A 21014-nucleotide genomic window follows, 5' to 3' on the forward strand; every position below is an offset into this window, starting at 1 on the left:
CGTAAAATGTATAGAAATCATACATATACCAACAAGACTGTACATCACTGTCACAACAGCATTTGTTTTCAGTCAAAGGCTTTATGGCTTTAATACCTGGGGGGCCCGTCTCTAGTCAAAATGCCCGATTTTCTGTCCCAGTCCAGCCCTGCAGGTTAATACTGGCAGTGTCACCATGCCAGCTGACTGGATTTCATCATCAGCCAGTGTTGTTCTTTATCAATATTACCAAAGTTTACCATAAGGCAGCATAGAAAGTATTTACTTGCCTTTAGGTTTTATTCAAATGTTAGTCTTTTCAGTTGTTTCCCCACTTTTTTCCTGTTTCACAATCAAACACCAGTTTGTGAGAAGATTATCTTCTTTTTTTAACAGGCAGATAAAGTTTTGCATTGGCTAATTTGTCAATTGTTTGTTACAAATGTTCATATTTTAATATTAAAAAATGTTTTTGCCCAAAACATATGTGTACTATATGTCAGTAAAAATACTATGCAAATATTGCTGTCCTTGAATGCTGAGTAAACACTGACAAAACACTGATTGTATCTCTTGTCCTTTAGCAACGCAGTATCTAAAAACTTTGCACAGTAGTGGTTAAAATCTCATTCTAATAAGAGTTAAAAGCGCATTCGGTTATTAGGTTTACAGGGTTATTGAATTATGGTTAATAGAATTGTTTTTAACATTATCTGCCAATTACATCTGCCACCCTTCTCCAAATCTGTGCCCCTACCTGGCCCCCCCAACAAAAATTTTCTAGACACGCCACTGACAGAGTAGCAGTGATATGACTGCAGTACATCACAGGCATGATGATGTTTTCTGAGGACGTAGGAGTGTTTTAGATGGAGCATCAAAGTCAAGTGGCTGGCTTAAGGCAGATGCGTAAGAAGGGGGTTTTATGAAAGAAAACTGGTAGCGCGCGCTCTCTGTGAATTCACATTAGGTGACTAGTGAGATAAGTGAGAGGGACAAATACACTCATATGTAGAATGTGGCCAATCTAACCACAGACAAATACAACCGGACATGCGCATTCACACAGTCAAACTGCCCTGTGACGTACTTACATTGAAAGACTGCTGACTGATTCCCATAGTACAGGGAAGGCCTGCAGATCTGAGTCTCGATGCGCAGAACGCACATGCACGCTCGCAGACAGACGCACACACTTGTTCAACTGCAAGAGATATTCTGAAGCTGCTTCCATCTTGATCACCCATCCTTGTGTTTGCTTGTGTATGTGAGAATCTATGTGCATGTGTTAAAGAGACAAAAAAAGGGAAGCTGAGAAAATCAGATCATTCTGCTGCAAAGTCCCATGGGATGACAATCACAGGGTATTTCAGGAAGTCTTTTACAAGCGTACTCACCGGGGACCCAGGTGTGTGTGTGTGTGTTGATATGCATGTGTATGACAGAGAGATGGAGAAAGAGCAAAAAGGTGTGCAGGCTCAGGAAATCTTTGAACTCCAACACATTCCCAGTTTTATTTGCACCCAGAGTATGACATTCAAAACTTTACTAGAAAGTCAAGAGGCCGGGAAGATAAGAAAATGGCTAATTCTTCACGGATAAATAAGAGTCCTTCTACCAATATAAAGCAGCTTTTGTAGCTTAATAAAACATTTAGTGTTGTTTGGTTGGCAACTAAGGCATTGCTTCAAAGACGATATAACAGCCCCAAGTAATAAAAGTCACAATTTAACAGCTGTAGAAACAGGGAAAAGAGCTTATGTCTACAGCAATGACAAGAGAACACAAAGAGCATACATCAAGTGGCATGTGTCCCATGATGCAGCAGCGTGCAAAACTCTTGAGCCAACAGTCATGTCTTTTATGTTGTTTCCAGGGAGCCAGACTTTCCTGTAATTCTTTTTACTATTGATCTTGAGCAATAGTTCTTTTTTCAAGGTCTTTCAGAGTGTTTCTTTGTTCATTGGTTGCTTTTTCACTCAGTTTTGTCAGTCCAGTCCTTTCAGAGGAATACTTTTTGTTTGCTTACTGACTTATGAATCATATCGCATAAAAATGTACAAAAGTCAAGGGATGACCAGTGTTGTGTGTGCAGGCGACTGTTAAATTGTGTAAGTAGCAGCCTCTCAAAAGTATTAAAATATCGCTTATTGATTAATATTTTATTGGTGGCTCCAGACTTCAAAGTGACTTCTGCCCAATGTTACAATTCCTACTCATAAAAGGGATGCCTCTAAAGTCAAACTCTGGATCTCCATTAACTCTAGAAGTTAAGCACCATATAGTGATTAAGAGTACATTATTTTAAACCTGCACTGAGCAGAATTTTCATCTTTATATATCTTAGATTCTAAATATAAACCGGGATTAAGGCTTGGATGATACCCCCAACCCTCCCTGTGAAGAATGTTAAAAGTGACACTTCCCTCCCAAATCCTTCCCCCTCTCCCCTCCTTTTACTCTCTTTCTCTTGCTCTCTCTCCCACTTTAAATCCTTTCTTATCTCATCCTGTCCTTCCCTCCAGCTTCTTCTCATCATTCCACTTAAACTCTTTCACTAATGAGTTCCTCCTCTTCCTCTTCACCGTCGTCACCCCTCCCTTCCCGGCACCCACTTCCTTTGCCTTTTGTTTCAGTATTATATTCTTCTGGGGAAAAAAGTCACAGACACAGACTGCAGCAGATATGTATGTTACTAATTCTATCTGTGTCGTGGACAATTATTTCCTGCTCATGACTAAATGTTTGACTTTTGGTGGGAGGTGAGCAGAAGGGCTGAACTGAATAATCAGTCTAGACTTGCAGACACTAATGAGGTGAGTTCTTTCAAAGGGGGACATCATGGTCAGCATCTAAAAATGAAATGTGTCTTTCTCAGAAAAAAAAACATATATAAGAACACAAACACCAAATAAGAACAAGTCTAATGCCTGTGTGCACGAGATGATGTCAAACACACTCATTATTCAAAAAAGAGAAGGAAAATAAAATAAAAATATGTTACACATATTACTATTTTTGAATGATAGATACAGTACGCTAGTTTTTAACTCCATTGAGAAATTTACACTACTTTTGCAATAATGTGTAACATAGGCTTAAATCTATTGTTTGTGTCTATGTCACAAAACTACCAATAGTAAAACTTAAGTTACAGGCTGCACACAAATGCCTATCCTAATGAGGACACACACAAGGTCTTTCTGTTAGTGTTTAAGTTTGAACACAAAGTCAAACAGATTAAATCCAACCCAAAGAGTCTTCAGGCGATCTCCATTGCAATTCTACTGGGGAAAGAGGTGCAAGTAGAAACTAAAGCTACACTGTTACAAGCCTGACTGCTCATCATTGCCTAAACAGCTGCTGCAGATCAGGCTCTGGCTGCTGAGCTGGGGTCAGCATACACTCCAAATCAGTATCAGAGCAAAGCATATAACAGACCACCGGTCCACTGTGTCCATTTCAAGGTTTGGAGAGCTAAAGCGTGAAATGGACACACATGCATAAGCTGCGGTACCAACAGAGGGAGATATTTTATTTGAAGCCATGAAAATAATCACAGGAAAGCTGTTGAACAGACTTTCACATTAAATACATATTAGCCACCTAGCTTAATCATTTTCGGCATCAAAAGACCTTCGAATGTACTTCATACCTTCCTTGCTCGCTAGCGACTTCTTGGCTTTAAATATGTGATCTCACCCTGCTGGTACTGCAACTTCTGCATGTGTATCCATTTTACGCTTTGCCTCTCCAAAGTGTGAAGAGGACACAGTGGACCGGCATGTCTATTGCACGCTTTGTCTTGAGATTGGGTTGCACACTGAGCTGCATCATCACTCTGGGATCTTGGCTAGCTTTGTGTTAGCATGCTGTATGTACAGATGCTTTCAAAGAGGTGATGTCGTGTTAGCAGTACAATGCAGTTTTTGATTCCTTGATGCAGTTTGCACGCTGTTTGCACCTTCATGCTTTGGACTTTCCATACAATGAAAATAAAAGTAATTTTTTGTATCCCCTCAAAGTTTGTAGACCGCTGTACTGTTTCTTTCTTCTCACACTTGACTCTTATTCAGACGTGTTTGTGTTGTCTAACTTGTTTCAGGTGTGCTCATTCTTCAAAACCTTTGGTGACTGTTCCTTGTCTATATAAATAAACTTTACTCACTTACCTACTTTTCCTGAACTGAAGAGGAAACTGCAGAAATGCTGTCTGCCCTGATTTATGATGACAGAGTTATAGTGGCCTCAAGAAGAGAGAGCCACTTTCTTTCCAAAATTCACCATAACCTGAATGCAATTTTGAAGTCCAATATCTTTATATGGTCATGTCACTTTTTGGTGTCTTGTATATTTGATCCTCTGGCTACATTTTTCTTTTTTCGCAAAATCAAGTTACAGATGCCTTTAAATAGTTTTAGAAATTCAAAGGAAAATTTGCAGTGACTTTGCAAAAGAAGAATTTGTTATGCTGAACTTCAGTTGCTGTGCGATAAAATCATCAGGGGAGACGAGTTTCACATCCACTCACACGGAGCTGAGCCAGAAAGGACCAGATTCATGTTTGAGTCATATTGAACACAGTGGAGCACATCCTGTCCTTCCATTCCTTCTTCACTCGCCTTTTCTGCATCCTTATCTCTAGTTCCCATCCCATCGCTTTGCCATTCCAGCCAAGAGAAGGCCAATGACCCTGCAGTCCCTCCATGTGTGTGTCTCTATGTTAAGGGTAATAGTTGCACAACAACCTTCCTTTCTGACACCAATAACACTTCCGTGCAACTACAAGAAGTACAGAGCAGTACCATGTTTTATACATCTTCTTATAGAAGTCTTGGTATATTTTATATTTATACTTTCAGTAAAATTACATTTCTGTGAAATAGTACTTGCTCCCTTCCCGATTTCCTAGTTTTTTGCATTTTTGTCACACTTGAATCTTTGGAATAGTCAAACAGGTTATGCTGGAAGACCATACAATATGCTTTTGTGAAGTGATGACTTCTTTTATTAAGGCAGAAAAAAAATCCCACTAACATGAATTAACTGTGATTAACCACATTTTTTGGAAATCTGAGTGCAATTTCATCTTGTGCACTCAGGCTTGATTACTGCCAGAACTGTTGGAACAAGAAATCACTTAAATAGAAACGTCTGACTAAGTGAAGTAGGCTTAAAGACGTCAAAATGCAACACATTATGATACAATCTAAAGTAATAGCTGATAAAAAAAACTGATTATCAGTCTGAAAAGGCTTACAAAGCCATTTTTAATGCTTTGAGAATCCAGTGAACCATGGTGAGAGCCATTATCCACAAATGGAGAAAACAGGGGTGAACTTTCCCAGGAGTGGCCGGCCTACCAAAATTCCTCTAAGAGCGCATCAACGAGTCATCCAGGAAGTCACAAAAGAACCCAGAACAGCATTTAAAGAACTGCAGGTCTCAATTGTCTCAGTTTTTTATGATTCAATAAAAAGAGACTAGGCAAAAATGGCAGCCGTGGAAGAGCTTCAAGGAGGAAGCCACCGTTGACCAAAAAAACCCCAAAGGGTCATTTCACAACCGCCAAAAAACATCCCGATGATCCCCAAGGATTCTGGGAAAATATTCTTTGGACTGACAAGACAAAAGCTGAACTTTCTGGAAGGTATGAGTCCAGTTACATCTGGCATAAAACTAAGACAGCATTTCATTTTATTCATGTACAACTTGCTGTAATTTCAAAGGCTTTGCAAAAACAACTCCAAAAGTTATCATGGTCTTATCAAAGTATGAAATTAAATCAGATTCAGATGCTTTGGAATAACCTTAAACAGGTTGTTCATGCTCAAATACCCTCCACCATGTCTGAATAACAACAATCCTACAAAGAAGCCTCAAGACATCACTTGCAATAAGAAATCACCTTCACATTTAAAAGAGGAGTAGTACATTAATTTCAGGTTAGTATCTTAAATTAGATTTAAAGTTGTAAGAATTAAAAGTTGTTGTTTTTTTATTATTTACATCAACTGTGGCTAAATGCAATGCTTACTTTTTACTTTTAATATTCATATGAAGTGCTCTCCATACTTGTCACAGCAGAACCCATTCAGCAGCCTGTCTATCCATCTCTTCCTCAGTGTTAAAGCTTTGTGTATCTATATCCCCTGTTTTTTGAGGCAAAGGCACAACTGGGACTGATCGGATGAATGGCCAAATCTTATTTCATGCTCGTTACACACACACACACACACACACACACACACACACACACACTATCATCCGTTCATTAGCTGCAACAGGCTAATTGGGCTCGGGGAGCCTGGAGCACGAGGACGAGAATAGGGAGAGAGTAAGGATGCGAGGAGGAAGAGGAGGCCATCAATATACACATGGCGGACGTAAAGGTTAGTGTTACCGAATCTTGATGCCCCGCTTCGTCCCTCCCTGAGTGATGTAAAAGATGAAGATGGTATATGGAGATGGTATATGGAGGGAAAGAATGAGGTGTGGGAGAAAAAGGGGGGAAAAAAGATGAGCGTCAGACCCAGAAACCACTTAAAGGAGAGGGAGAGATGTGATAATGCAGATTTCTGTATGTGTGTGAAATTTGTGCATATGTGTGTGCCATAGGTTAAATCTTTGTGTGTGCCTCATCACCGAGGTCAGGGTGCCCGTAGGCAGTTCATTCTAGTTGGCACTGCTGAACACAGCTGCAGAAAAATCCTCCTTTTTCTCTGCTTTGCTATCATGCTGCACTCCCCTATTGCCTTTTTTCTTTGCTTCTCCTAATGTTCTTTTTCTCCCTTTGTTTCATTCCCCTTTTCTCCCTTTACAGATTTCAATCTAATTTTCCGTTGTTAGAGTCCCTTCCCTTCTCTTTGTCCCATCACACTTTCTTTTCTTTTTCTCACTGCAGGCACTCAAAAGGGGCTCTATGAAGACAGTAATCTCCCAATACCAACAATCTGCTTTGATTCATTCCTTTCTTTCCTATCTCGCCAAGCACTTTTGTACTTAAGGTTTCTTATTCTGTCTCCACCTGCTTCTCTATCAGCCTCAGTCATCTATCTCTCAAGTGCATCCGCAGCCAAGCCAAAGAGATGCCCATAATTTCCTCATGCTTTCATGTTTAAGCAAACATATATACATGGAGGTTACAATTCACACCGGCTCACCAAAAAATATAGAAGAATGCTAATTTCTGTGGTGATATTGGGTCAGAATTTGATGTCAGATCTCAGAGAAATGTTTCCTGAAAAATACCTTTATGAAGGCGATGTAAGCATGATTCTATTAAACATCTTTTTCAAATGAAATAAAATATCTGTGCACATGAGAGCAGTATTTTGAATTTTTTTTCCTGTTCTTCAACCCTTCAGTTTGCAAAGGGGCTAAAACTACTTGGTTCAGTTAGTAAATAAATTGAAAGGCTAGACTCAGTGTAAGATGAAAAATGACAAGTCTGAATTGCAAAACACATACATTTACTTTAGTAGAAGAACTAAAATATGGAGCTGGAAATAGGTCATAGGTATACTGTATTTATCCCAAGTGATCCAAACAGTGAAACTACAAAACAAAAAAAAACTGTTGTGTTAACTCCAGAGAATCTAAATGTTTTATTAATGACATTAACGAAGACTTTGTTCAATCAAATTTACTAATTCATTTTGTAATTTTTCGAGACAGACTGCTTTAAAATATCCCCATAAAAAAAAGTCAACAGGCTGTAAAACTATGAGTAAAACTGTCCTCACGGGAGAATTTAATTAAATCATGTCTCATTTTGACACCTTAATAGGTGCAGAACTTTCACATCAGCCCATTACTTTTACCTCAAAGGTCTCCATTTTCCCAGAAGATAGTGCGTCATTGTTAGGTATGTTAGGTGGGATACGGCGGGCATGTAAAGCAGCTAAGCTTACGCTTGACATGAAAATGCAAAAATCTGAGAGAAAAAAAGGAACGAGAGGTGAGAGAGATATCAGTGTGTATATTTAGTATTGATTTTTTTCTCGCTCCTCAAAATCAATAGTTCACAAAAAGATGCAGGTATTGTAATATCAATATTTACATTAGCGCGCACCCATCATTAGCGCGCACCCATCATTAGCACGCGAATATCAGTCAGAGTGAAAAGTGCGCTGCCGAACACAAGCACACACACACACATAGCCTCTGCTGTGTGTGAGAAACAAAAGAGGCAGGCTTTATTGTCTGAATAATTACTTTACACGCCACGCTCACTCTGAAAGTAACCACAAGACACACAGCAAAATACAACACACTCTGGAACCGTCTAAACAAACACCCGTGGAGTGGATTACACATCCTTCTCTGGTCGATACCGAACACCGTCATGCTGCTTTTGCCACCAAGATAAAAACCTGCCTCTGTGTGTGTGCGCATGTGCAAAGGTTCTTTTCTTTTTACGGCTTCAACTGAGGTGTTCCTCCATTCACCCCATGTTCAAATACGACTTTGACACACATGCAGCACATGTACGCTCGCAGGCGGCTCTACCACACAGACTGTGATCCTCAGTAATGCTGGCTTGCGGGATGCAGGCGACTGTCACTGTTGGCGGTGTGTTGCTATGACGCTGTCTCAACTGCTGGACAATTTCCTTTTGTTTTGTGATAAGCATGTACGCAAATGCAGAAACAACCACACGTACACTGCTTAATATGCAAAAGAGAAAAAAAGCCTGCTTGAGTAAGTCCCATAGGTGTAAACTGATTGAATTAATAATCCAATAAAGACTCAATACTCAGAGGGCTCCTTCTTTTTTCCCGCAAGTGACACAGTTGATGCATCCCACACGCACAGAAGCCCATCAGACACATATGAACTAAAAGGAACGGTTGGAAAAATTATTGTCTGGATCGCATGCCGCCTTCCCCGCCGAGGTCCCTCGGGTGGATGACGAGGCGATGTGAAGAAAAGGTAATTCTACTGCGGCGACGGTGGTGAATCTCTGTGTGAGCACCATGAAATAGAGTAGGGGCAGAATCTGATCGAGACACTTCCCTGTGAAGGTATTACAGGCACATACAACTGGAAGGAGACCCCGGGGCAGACCCGGAATTCACTGAGGGGATTACGTGTCCCTTGTAATCTGGAAGCACCTTCAGGTGAGCTAAGAGGAGCTGGAAAACAGGGTTTAGGGGATAGGAGAAGGGTGCTGAGGCTACGAGCCCTGAGTATTTACTAGAAAACAAATTAATAAATGAGTGCATCGCTACTTGTTATTTTTTATAATTTGTCTGCTACACATTCTAGATGTGTTTGTCCTTAAAGTAAGAAAACAAGCAGGCAGAGGCTTGATAGAGGGTCATTGATCTTATCTTCCTGGGGAGTCCGTAGAAGGCTGCTAACCCGACCCATCTATCACTTTACCAGGTATATGCTGAATACTGAAGAGCTCCCGGTGCTGTCTCTGCCATCTGAGCAGTCATGAACACAGTGGATCCCAAGTGTTGCACGGCTCCAGCACAGTATACTTATTATGAAATGGAAATGCATTGGAGTGCGTCTTAAAGAAGTTCTTATTTAATCAAATTCACTGAGCAGTGAAATAAGTAGTATTAGAATCAGTACTTTGGGTTTTGGTTTTCCACACAGATGCCACAAATTTTAGTTCATCCACCTGTTTGACAAAAAAAAAGAAAAATAGATCAAATGGAACTCTCTTTGGTTAAAGATTGTGCTGATCTATGGAAATCCTCTTGAAAAGCTGAGTTCTAGCAACCTTGTGTGAAATACCTACTAAAGTAGTCTCTGATCTTGATCCTCGCTGCGTGCATGTTATGCATGGTTCTCCATGTTACAGTCTTATTCATCTCTGATCCTTTTATACCCTCACCAGTCAAAATGTCATATTCCTGACAATTCCGCCCAGAACACCTTATCTTCTGTTCAATCAGGGCTCATTATCCCATCTAATAAAATCATCACCACATACCCATGGCTCCGTGTGACCACAGCCAGATGTTCACTGACAATACTTCAGCACAGCTATCATAGGGCAAAAATCTTCATTAGTGCGTTATTTTCGGTGTTTACATCACCAAATAATGTGGTCAGATTTCATTATCAGGGACCCGGCTCTGCTCAGCAGAGGGACAGATGCTGCCAACACAGAGACAGCTTTGCAGCGCTAGCCTTCGCTTTCTGGCATGGACATATGTGGGTTGCCGGGGGCTGCGGCTGTCACAGGCTGTAGCTCTTCTCCGAGCTAGCTGATGCGAGTGGATGGGGTCGATGTGATTGGTTGATAAGAACAGAGCGATTTTGTATGTGTGTGTGTGTGTGAGAGAGAGAGACAGACAGAGAGAGATGATGGGTTGGGTGGCTGGTCGCAGGCCGGCGTGCTTTTATTGCTGAATTATAAACATCTGTAAACAGACAGTGTAAACCAATATATCTGAGGTGAACTCTCAACTCACGCAGGCACTGGCAGCACAGACTGTGAAAAAGCTTTCAAAAACAGTGACAAGGCAGACGACAGGCGAAAAAAAGGTGATTTCATCACACGGCCACAGAGAATGGACAGCAGAATAAAGGCAAAAGAGAGGTGTGAAGGAAAAATTTAAGAAGAGATGAAAAGACTTAAAAGAAAAAAAAGCTGTGGGAAAACAGGGCAAACAGAAAGGAACCCAGGAAAGGAGGCACGAGAAGAAGAGGAAGAAGAAGAAGGAAGGGAAAGAGGGAGGGAGGGAAGAGAGGTTAGCTGGATAAGTGGGGCAGTGCTGCAGCGTGACACATCAGCATTCTGAGCACAGCGGCAGAGAGCAGCGCAACAAACGCAGTCGCACCCAGTCCTTCTCTCTCTCTCTCTCTCTCTCTCTCACACACACACACACACACACACACACACACACACACACACACACACTGCAGACATGTATAAAACACACCCGCACAAGCATCAAACATGTACAGCACTGAAAGGCAGAGCGTGCATCAAACACAAGCGCAGACAAACAAGCTTCTGAATGCTCCGATAAAAGCGCAAACTGCCAGGTCGCATAATTTCCTCTTAAAACACATACAGTAAGTCGAACGCAACTATAAACATGCGCGCTACAACAGATGACAGCTGATTTGAGACTGCCTTAGCCACTGCAGAGCTACAGATCCTGGGTGTTCCCTGAAGTGGCAGACTACACCGAGAGGATGATGCTGTGACTAAAGCATGCTCAGTGTTGAATCCACTCACTTCACTCTACAAAACGAGCTGTTCAGGATTCATTAAGTGGATGCTTGATTAATATTGATTGCAGGACTGACTGAAGTTTGCCTGATTGATTGAAAACAAATTGTAAAGAGTGTTTTTCTTTCATTTTTTTAAAGTATAAGTAGGTCCTGATTGAAACTGGTGGAAATAACTGCTGTCTGGTAAAGTATATAAAATTAAAATTAAAAAATAAATAAAGGCTTAAAAAGCACAGAAAATTAGAAGAGTTAGGAATGGATGCACAATACGGGCACAGAAATGTATAACACCCCTCTCCTTGCCCAGATCTAACCCAGAGGCACAGAGATAAACATGGCAAAAGCAACAGACGAGCCTGACGAGCCTGGAAGGTCATACAATTCTACAAGTCCATTCTTCTTCACCCGGGCAGCAAATATCTACACCTTAAAAAAAGAAAACACTTTTTTAAAAAATGCTTTCACGTCTGAGCTTCTGTACGGAAAATGTGACAACATCCGTGACCCAGGGGTTTAATGGTTCTGCAAGGCAAAAATGAAACTTGTAATTCAGGTGAGTGGATTCAGGTAAGCGCTGGTAGTATTCACATCTTGAGAGCAAGACAGGTGGGGTAAAGGTCGCCCCACATTCACTTGAGATCTCTGTTCACTGACAAAATTTCAAACGCGCTATGAAAGAGCCAAGTTTCAAAGACATGGATTAAGTTAAACCCGAGGAATCAAAGAGGGGCTGCGTATGATTTGACTCCAAAGACTGAAGGATCACTGAGAGCTACTGTGCGTGCTGCATTCGAGTACTTAGGGAAAAAGTTTGGCAGACAACAGAGCTCTTCCTTTAATTCCATTCCAGTCTCTTAAGGGAGGTAATATAAACCTCAAATGTGAACTTTTTGCAGGAGAGAGGCTTTTTTTCTATATAGCCATTACAATAATTGGGAACTTCAATCATTAGTGAATGAATGCCATTGATTTCTATTGGAGTCTGATTTAACTCAACGTGACTTCTTTCTGGCCTTGCAACACAGAAAAACTCACGATAAGGTCGAAACCACAGTGAAGTTAGGACTTTTACTTCATCACTATAAGTGTCAATGTTGGATTTTATATTTTAACAAAAACTCATGTCACAGTAATCTATAGAAAATATATTAAAAAAGCATGGTGTGAGGAATTATATTGGAAAAACTGTTTTAATCTCTGAAAAAAAAGATTACTGGATGAAAAGATCAGGGTTTTTTTCATCTCCTACCTCATCATATGTCTGCACACCTTTTATATCCGGTTTAAAGTCAATTTGTGTACAGTTCAGCTGAACTTCTGCATCATGAGTCAATGTGAAGCTAAACATTGAGAAGCTCAGAGGAGCTTCCTATACTGCGTTACTCTTCAGCAGTGTGCAACACACGCCAGAGTGAAATAGCCCCAACAGTGGTTTATATGTGAGTAATAGGGAGCCTCTAGTGGTCAAAAGTGGTGCCTACACCCATTATTGTACACCTGTATCTATAATAACTTTCTTATAACCAAAGTAGTACTTTTAAAGTTTAATGTGATGGGTTATCACAGCTGTATTCTTCCATACAAAGCATACTTTCACCATTTGCTGTTTTGCTTTCAGCAAAAATGTGCACACACTGATGTGTATGCATGTGTAAACACACTCGCAAACACACACATACATGCACAGAATCATTCCATCCATAATGTATGCATCATCTTATTATTGTCCAGGAAAAATTCAGACCGCACGCTGATAAGTGTATGTTTGTGTGGAAAGTCTAGCATCTGTCCTGCTGAAGTGTCCTGCTGTGAATCTCCACCACCTGCAGGCTGCTCCATTGTACCTGACCTTATGATGCAAGGCAGAGGTGAAGTCAACTCTCTTTTCAGGATGAGTGGGAGCGTTACTTTAGCACTTTAACCAAACAATCCCAAACTGTAAAGAGAGAAGAAATAGGGCGGTGCCACAGCAGCAGACATCTGTGCCACCTTACATCTTACTCTATTATAATCTCATGTAGTTCACAGCTGTAGTTCATCATAGTACCTGTATAATGATGGACTACTTAGATGCCTGATTACCGCTTCACACTCACCACTTTGTTAAGTACACCTGTTCAGCTGCTCGTTAATGCAAATGTCTAATTGTTCAATTGCAGCAACTTAATGTAATTTATGCATTGAGTTAGGGTGAAGATGACCTGCTGAAGTTCAAGCCGAGCATCAGAATGTTGAAGAAATGTGATTTAGGTGACTCTGAACTTCTTATGGTTGTGGGTGCTAAATGGTCTGGTCTGACTTTTTCAGGAGCTGTTGATCTAATGGGATTTTCCCACACAACCACCTCTTGGTCTGAAAAAGAGAAAATATCCATTAAACTGCAGTTTTGTGAGGGATTAAAGGAGAATATCCAGACTGCTTCAGGAAGACAACAGCAACTCAAATAACCACTTGTTAAAACTGAGGTATGCAAAAGAGCATCTTTGAATGCACAAGATAGCAAACCTTGAAGCAGTGGGGCTACCATGGCAGAAGACCATCCTGCTTGGTGTCAATGGTTCAGGGTGTTGGTGATGGTGTAATGATGTGGGGATGTATTCTTGGTACATTCTGAGCCAACTGAGCACCGTCACAGCCTACCTGAGTATTGGTTCTGACCATGTCCACCCCGTTATGATCATGGTATGTACATCTTCGGATAGATGCTTTCAGGAGGATAACACACTGTCAAAAAGCTCAAATCATCCTCAACTGGCCTCCACAGTCCCGAATAAATCCAACAGAACACCAACAGACAACCTTTGGGATGTGGTCAAACTAGAGATTCCTATAATGGATGCGCTGCCAGCAAATGTGCAGGAACTATGTGATGCTATTGTGTTAACGTGGACCGATATTTCAAAAAGAATATAGGCAGTAGTTAAGGAAAAGAGGAATCAAACTATGTACTAAAAAGTTGTATTCAATCTTACAGTCAACCTTTTACATAAGACCAGGGTTTTATACCACAGAGAAAACCTGGCCTTGTCTACAGTAATGCCCTCTACCAATGGGCTGGTTTGTTTTGATTTGGGATACTTGTGCTTGTATTTAAATTTTTTAACATTCAGTGGTTCTGAATTTTAATTATTGGACCTTTAAAATACCAATACATAATAATTTTATGTCATAGCTTATTAAAATTCCTTGTGGCAGCATCAAATTCTCAGATAAACACATTCAGCAGAGCCAAATATCAGCTTAATAAATAAAGTTCCTGGTATGACTGCATATGTTATACTGTTCCAGACATTTGAAGGGGTTGGTATTGTAAGAAATTATTTTAAGATTATGACAAGTTTGTAAGAACATTATGACCTTGTTCACTGAGTAGCCTTCACGATGCACAAGAGCTTGGACATTTGTTCATGTACAATGACACAACCTTTTCAATCTATTTCTATCTGGCACACAAAACAGTCATGTCTTCAAAACTCAACTATAACATTTAACCTCCTAGGACCTGTCGTCCACATATGTGGACATCACATTTTGGGTTATTTAGACCAAAATACTCAATTTTGCTCTACATGGGCCTGATATCCACTTACGAGGACATTATACTGCTACTGTTCTATCAAAATTTTAAACGAATATCCTCATATGTGGCTCTGATTTTTCATAAAAACAAAAATAAGGTAAAAAAAAATCTGGTAATTCTTTGTTTTTACATTCATTGGGCCCCAATCAGGCCAAATATCAAAGAAAAATTAAAAATGCATGCCGTGGAAGAGTTCGGGTCTTAGGAGGTTAAAGGACAGCTCTTGGTTATGCATGAATGACTATTTTCCTCCACTTGCCAAACAGTTTCACACGTTCGCATATGGCAGATCTTTCAGCACAAACTCAACAGTCATCACAGAGGCAAGGGGACAGTGACAGACGCTAACATTCCTTGTGCAGATTTTCCCAGTCAGTCCATGGTGTCCAACTGGCGACCTTCCCAGCACAAGACCATTTTGCCTACTTTTTTGTCACTGCCACTCATGAAAAGGGGGTTTTTCAATAACAATGTTCTAGAGGAGATGAGGCTTCACTATAGTTGATCCTTCATCTGCAAAACTGAGAAGAGGAGCGCCCAAAGAAGGATGTGGGAGGAGAAGGCTGAGGCAGTCTAAATCTACTTTATCCGACAGTATTAAAGGTACTTTGTGTGTATTTGTGGAAGGAGAAAGATGATGACCTACTTAATTGTGTTCTCATCTTTAGAACCGCACCCACTATAGCTCTTTTTAGACTTAATTAGCAATAACACAGATGCACACATAATGTATACACTGCCATATGTAAGCAGATAATTGCCTAACAAAAAACATTAGGAATATGGAAAGCATGAAGCCTGAGTCTCTCCGTATGTGTGTGTAACCATGGTAACTTCTGACCCCACTTCCGCCAGTCCCTTTATTGTGGCGGGAATGAATCCTGTATAAGTTCCGGGTCAATCAGCTGCATGTCCCTGCTCCTCTGGCTGCTGTTGTCCCTGTGGTTGGTGTACTTGTCAGATCACGACAAATTTTGCACTACAGGCCAGTTGACAGCGTGCAATAACCCGGCCGATTCATTCATCTTTACACTACCTCACACTCGACTCAACGGTGAGTTATTTGTTTGTTTTGTTTTGTCACAATTAATGTACATGCGGAGCCGCGATCGCACATCCTACAATGCCGGTAAGCTAATGCTAGGCTAGCGACAGTAAGTGCAATTACTAGTGTCATCTATTGAATATTGTTGTTTTTGTTTATTCCATTATGGCCGAATGTTGATTTAACGTATCTAGAGTTGAATGAGTGATTTGATTTTTGTAGTTTTGTCCGTTTTGGATGTTTTTTGTTACTTTTCTGATGAAATGCCGAAACGGCCTATGAGATTTTGCATTGAGTTAAATTCCATTTACATTATTGAATCTGTTGCGCAACACCTGTGATTAAATGAGTTTTGTAAATATATTTGATTAACTTTGGATAATATTTATTAGCTTTAACGCTGATATACTTTGATGGGACCCATGAGAATGTCTTTCTATAATAGTATTTAGAATGACATTCATTATAAGAGATGATGGTTTATTGATTGTTGTATGAAACGTGGCATTGATTACTTGACTTTGTTATTTATGTATTTATTTTGTCACAGCAGTAGAATGCTGTTTCATTTTCTTCTGTGAATGATAATTTCTGTTTTTTGACCTTGTTTAGGTCAGGTTTTTTTTTTTTTTGTTCTCCCGCGATCTGCCCTGATCAGCGCGAGATGGCGAGCCACCCGACCACCGCTACGTTGCGGTAGGAATTGTGAACCTATGGACTGAATCACAAATTGTTGACACATGACCTATCACAGGTCCATGGAACTAAACTAAATCACATACTGGACTACACCTCATCCCACCTCCTTTTGGAACCTAATAAGCTGTTTTGTATTGTCAACATTATTTTTGTTTGTGATATATATGCATATGTTTTTATTTCTTTTGTACATCCGTCTATACACTTCTCATAACAAACATAATATATATATATTTGAGCTCTACTTTTGTTTCCTGTGTTTTATTCACACCCTCAGGCTCCATAGTCGAATCTTATTCTGATTGCTCATTGTCTATGAGGCTGCAGTCAGGCGCCCTGGTCCCTTAACCGCGTTACAAGTGGCGAGCCAGCCAGGAGCCTTTGTGTGTGAATATTTTGGGGTCTTACGTACAATTTTCTTTACTTATTTACTTCGCTTTTGCTGAACATAAAATCAAAAATGGATTCAGTTGCACTTTCTGGCATAAATATATCACAGTCTGTGATGATCTCCGGTGTGTCTAACACAAAATCTGATAATGAAATTCTTGACTACTTGCGTACTTATGGAAATCTTAGCCGTCATTTTTACGTAAATGATCCCGCAAGTACTTTCTTCAAAAACCTGATCGCTGAGTTTGTAGATACCACTGCTTTTACAACTCTAGAGCCGTTTCTGCCATACACCCACTGTTCTAAAAGTGTTGCCGACCTTGTTTTCCGCGTCACAGCTTTGGCCTGTGAGTACGCCGCCACGGAGGACAGCAGCAGTCCCCCTCCCAATTACCTCAAAGAGCTCAAGCATATTGCTGATCGCAGCGGGCACCGGTTTGAAGATGTCTTGAAGACAGTAATGAGGCAGATTGGTCAACATTTGCATGAGGCAGGAGCAGGTGATGATGGAAAAATTGAATATGATGAGGAAAATGGAGTAGATGAGGACATTGGTGTAGAGGAAGAAGAAAGGGAACTGGAGCAGCAGCAATTGTCTTCACCTCCTGCCAGACAGGTTCCCACTGACCAGCAGGGGGCACGACCTCGTCAAAGCCAGACTGGACCAACTCCAAGAGTATCACTCACAGCCCCTGATCTCAACCCACCACAAATACAAAGGGTTGTTGTTGAGCATGTGGTCCGAAACCCAGACATAAGCACCACAACTTCACTACGTCTCCGTGCTTTTTCAGGAAGGATTCCTAAGCCAAGTAGTGAAGCAGATTTTGAATCATGGCGTTCCCAAATTGATCTACTGCTTGCCGACCCCAGTTTGTCAGCTCTATACGTCGCCAGGCGTATTATAGAGAGCCTGTTGTCACCTGCTGCTGATTTGGTTAAAGGTCTAAGTCCCAACACATTGCCTTCAGTCATACTAAGTGTACTTGACTCCGCTTTTGGAACAGTTCAAGATGGTGAAGAATTGTATGCTCAATACTTAAACATTCTTCAAAATCCAGGTGAACGACCATCCGCTTACCTCCAAAGATTGCAGCTAACCCTCAGCACTGTTGTAAAGCAAGGAGGACTTGCAGCTGCTGACATGAATAAGCATCTGCTGAAGCAGTTTTGTCGTGGGTGTTGGGATAACACTATACTAACCAAACTACAATTAGAACAGCAAAAGGACAACCCACCACCTTTCTCTGACTTGTTGTTGTCGTTACGGACAGAAGAAGACAGACAAATTGCTAAGGAGTCACTTATGAAGAAATACATCGGTTCATCAAAACAAAAAGCTAACATCCAATCCCAAAGTACTTGTTCTTGTGGGCACTCTACAGCCAATGAAGAGCTAAAAGAAATGAAAAAACAACTCCAAACCCTCCAACAGCAAATGTCCCAACTTTTGTCCCAAAAACGTCCAACCGAGTCAAAGTTTAAGCCACGACAAACCAAATCCAGTCATTCTTCACCTCAGTCAAATACCAGACCCAAGCCATGGTACTGTTTTAACTGTGGAGAAGATGGCCATGTTTCTTCCACCTGCAACAACAGAGCAAACTCCAGTCTTGTTGAACAGAAAAAGAGCCAATTAAGAAAAAAACAGCAAGAATGGGACACTAGAAATACTTCATCTTTAAACTAGAAGGAGTTTCTGTGGTGGGACACACAGGAGCTGCGTGCACGAACAGTCCCAGAAACCACAACAAATCTCCATTGTTGCCTAAAGGGCTTGTGGGGACGAAAAGCACAGGCCAAATTCAAATCAAAGGCAACCATTTCAACTGTCTTCTTGATTCTGGCTCTCAGGTTACTACGATTCCTTTTTCCTTCTATAATACTTACCTTTCAGACCATCCAATCAAACCACTGGATGATCTGTTGGAAGTAGAAGGAGCAAATGGACAAGCCGTACCTTACCTGGGATACATTGAGATTAACATGACGTTCCCAGCTAATTTTCTTGGTTCATCCATTAATGTTGATACACTTGCGCTTGTCGTGCCTGACGTCCAGCAATCACCCCCAATGATACTTGTTGGTACCAACACTCTTGACGTTGCGTACAGCAAACACTGTGATACCCTCTCTGAGCAGTCATTCCTGCCATCTGGTTCTGGTTACATTGCAGTTTATAAAATCCTCCAGTGTCGCCACATCCAGAATTCAAATGACCAGTATGCTCCTGTAATCTTAAAGTCAGACCAACCGCATACGATTACTGCCGGCCAAACCACTGTCCTTGAGGGATGCCTGGTCACAAGGCTATTCCAAGGTGAGAAAGCAGTTATTCTGGAACAACCCACCTCCAGTTCTCTGCCTGGTGGACTCCTAGTAAAAACCTGCCTTGTGGACTTACCTAAACGTCGGCCATATTCTCTGCCTGTTGTAGTGAGTAATGAGTCCGACCATGAAATCCACATTCCAGCTCGAGCTATTATTGCAGAAATCAGCGCCTTCCAAGAGGTCATTTCCAAAGAGCAACCCACCCAGTATTCAGACCAGTCTATAGAGTCGTTACCTCCATCTCAACCACCATACAACTTTGGAGATTCCCCCTTAACTCCAGACTGGAAAGAACGCATTGTTCAAAAACTCAACACTATTCCTGAAGTATTTGCCAAACACGATCTGGATTTCGGCAGGACCAACAAAGTTAAACACCAAATCAAATTGTCCGATCCAACTCCTTTCAAGCAAAGACCACGACCAATTCACCCTCAAGATCTTGATGCTGTCAGGAAGCACCTGCAAGAACTTCTTGACTCTGGCGTTATCAGAGAATCTGACTCACCATTTGCCTCTCCAATTGTGGTTGCACGCAAAAAGAACGGCAGTATACGTCTTTGTATTGACTACCGCAAACTCAATCTGCAAACAATCAAAGATGCTTATGCTCTGCCTAAACTGGAAGACACCTTCTCCGCACTTGCAGGATCAAAGTGGTTCACGGTGCTAGACCTCAAGTCGGGTTACTACCAAATCGAAATGGAGGAGAAGGATAAGGCAAAGACTGCCTTTGTCTGCCCAGTAGGATTTTGGGAATTTAATCGGATGCCACAAGGGATTACCAACGCACCAAGCACTTTCCAACGGCTGATGGAAAAATGCATGGGAGAATTAAATCTAAAAGAAGTCTTGGTTTTCATTGACGATCTCATTGTCTTTGCACCAACTCTTGAGGAACATGAAGCTCGCCTGATGAAAGTTCTCACCAGACTCAAAGATTTTGGCTTGAAGCTTTCACTTGAGAAATGCATGTTCTTCCAGACATCGGTGAAGTATCTGGGCCATGTAGTGTCCCAGGCTGGTGTTGAAACTGATCTGGACAAGATTTCCACACTCACTTCTTGGCCAGTGCCAAAAAACTTGAAGGAATTAAGATCTTTCCTTGGTTTTGCTGGGTACTACAGACGTTTTGTCCAGGGATATTCGGCCATTGTCAAGCCGTTACATGAACTCACTGCTGGTTATCCACCTTCTCAGAGGAAACTGAGACGAACTGTAAAGCCAGAGAATTACCTCAACCCCAAAGAGCCATTTGGAGGACGATGGACGCAAATGTGTCAACAAGCTTTTGAGTCCATTATTGACAAACTCACTTCTGCCCCAGTTCTGGCATTTGCTGATCCCCAGAAACCATACACACTCCACACTGATGCCAGTGCCACAGGTCTTGGTGCGGTGCTGTATCAAGAGCAGGATGGAAAAAACAGAGCTGTAGCATATGCCAGCAGAGGTCTTTCCCGGAGTGAGTCAAAGTATCCCGCCCACAAATTGGAGTTTCTTGCTTTGAAGTGGGCGGTGACTGAAAAATTCCACGACTACCTTTATGGTGCTCAGTTTACAGTTGTGACAGACAGCAACCCATTAACATACCTCTTATCATCAGCAAAACTTGACGCTACCGGTTACAGATGGCTTTCAGCTTTGTCCACTTTCACCTTCAAATTAATCTACAGAGCAGGAAAGCAGAACTCGGATGCTGATGGTTTGTCTCGCCGACCTCATGGTGAACTGTCTGATGATCCTCTGTCACAGAAAGAACGTGAGCGAATCTGGAGATTT

At 41.2% G+C, this 21014-nt stretch overlaps 2 protein-coding genes across 2 annotated transcripts in view; one reads left to right on the plus strand and one right to left on the minus strand.

Moving 5' to 3' along the window:
- grin2aa (glutamate receptor, ionotropic, N-methyl D-aspartate 2A, a) overlaps positions 1-21014 on the minus strand; it is a 181450-nt gene that overhangs the window by 89228 nt on the left and 71208 nt on the right. The gene's annotated exons all lie outside the window — the stretch shown is intronic.
- LOC147332287 (uncharacterized) lies at positions 15604-18591 on the plus strand. The gene is made up of 2 exons (XM_086290436.1): positions 15604-15818; positions 16422-18591. The coding sequence occupies exon 2, from the start codon at positions 16969-16971 to the stop codon at positions 18589-18591; it is 1623 nt and encodes a 540-aa protein (XP_086146562.1). The 5' UTR covers positions 15604-15818; positions 16422-16968.

Source organism: Aulonocara sp. 'chitande type north' Nkhata Bay, linkage group LG4 (genome assembly GCF_057382095.1).
Source record: "Aulonocara sp. 'chitande type north' Nkhata Bay isolate Kocher_YH1m ecotype deep benthic linkage group LG4, A_spYH_male_GT1.1, whole genome shotgun sequence".
NCBI lineage: Eukaryota > Metazoa > Chordata > Actinopteri > Cichliformes > Cichlidae > Aulonocara > Aulonocara sp. 'chitande type north' Nkhata Bay.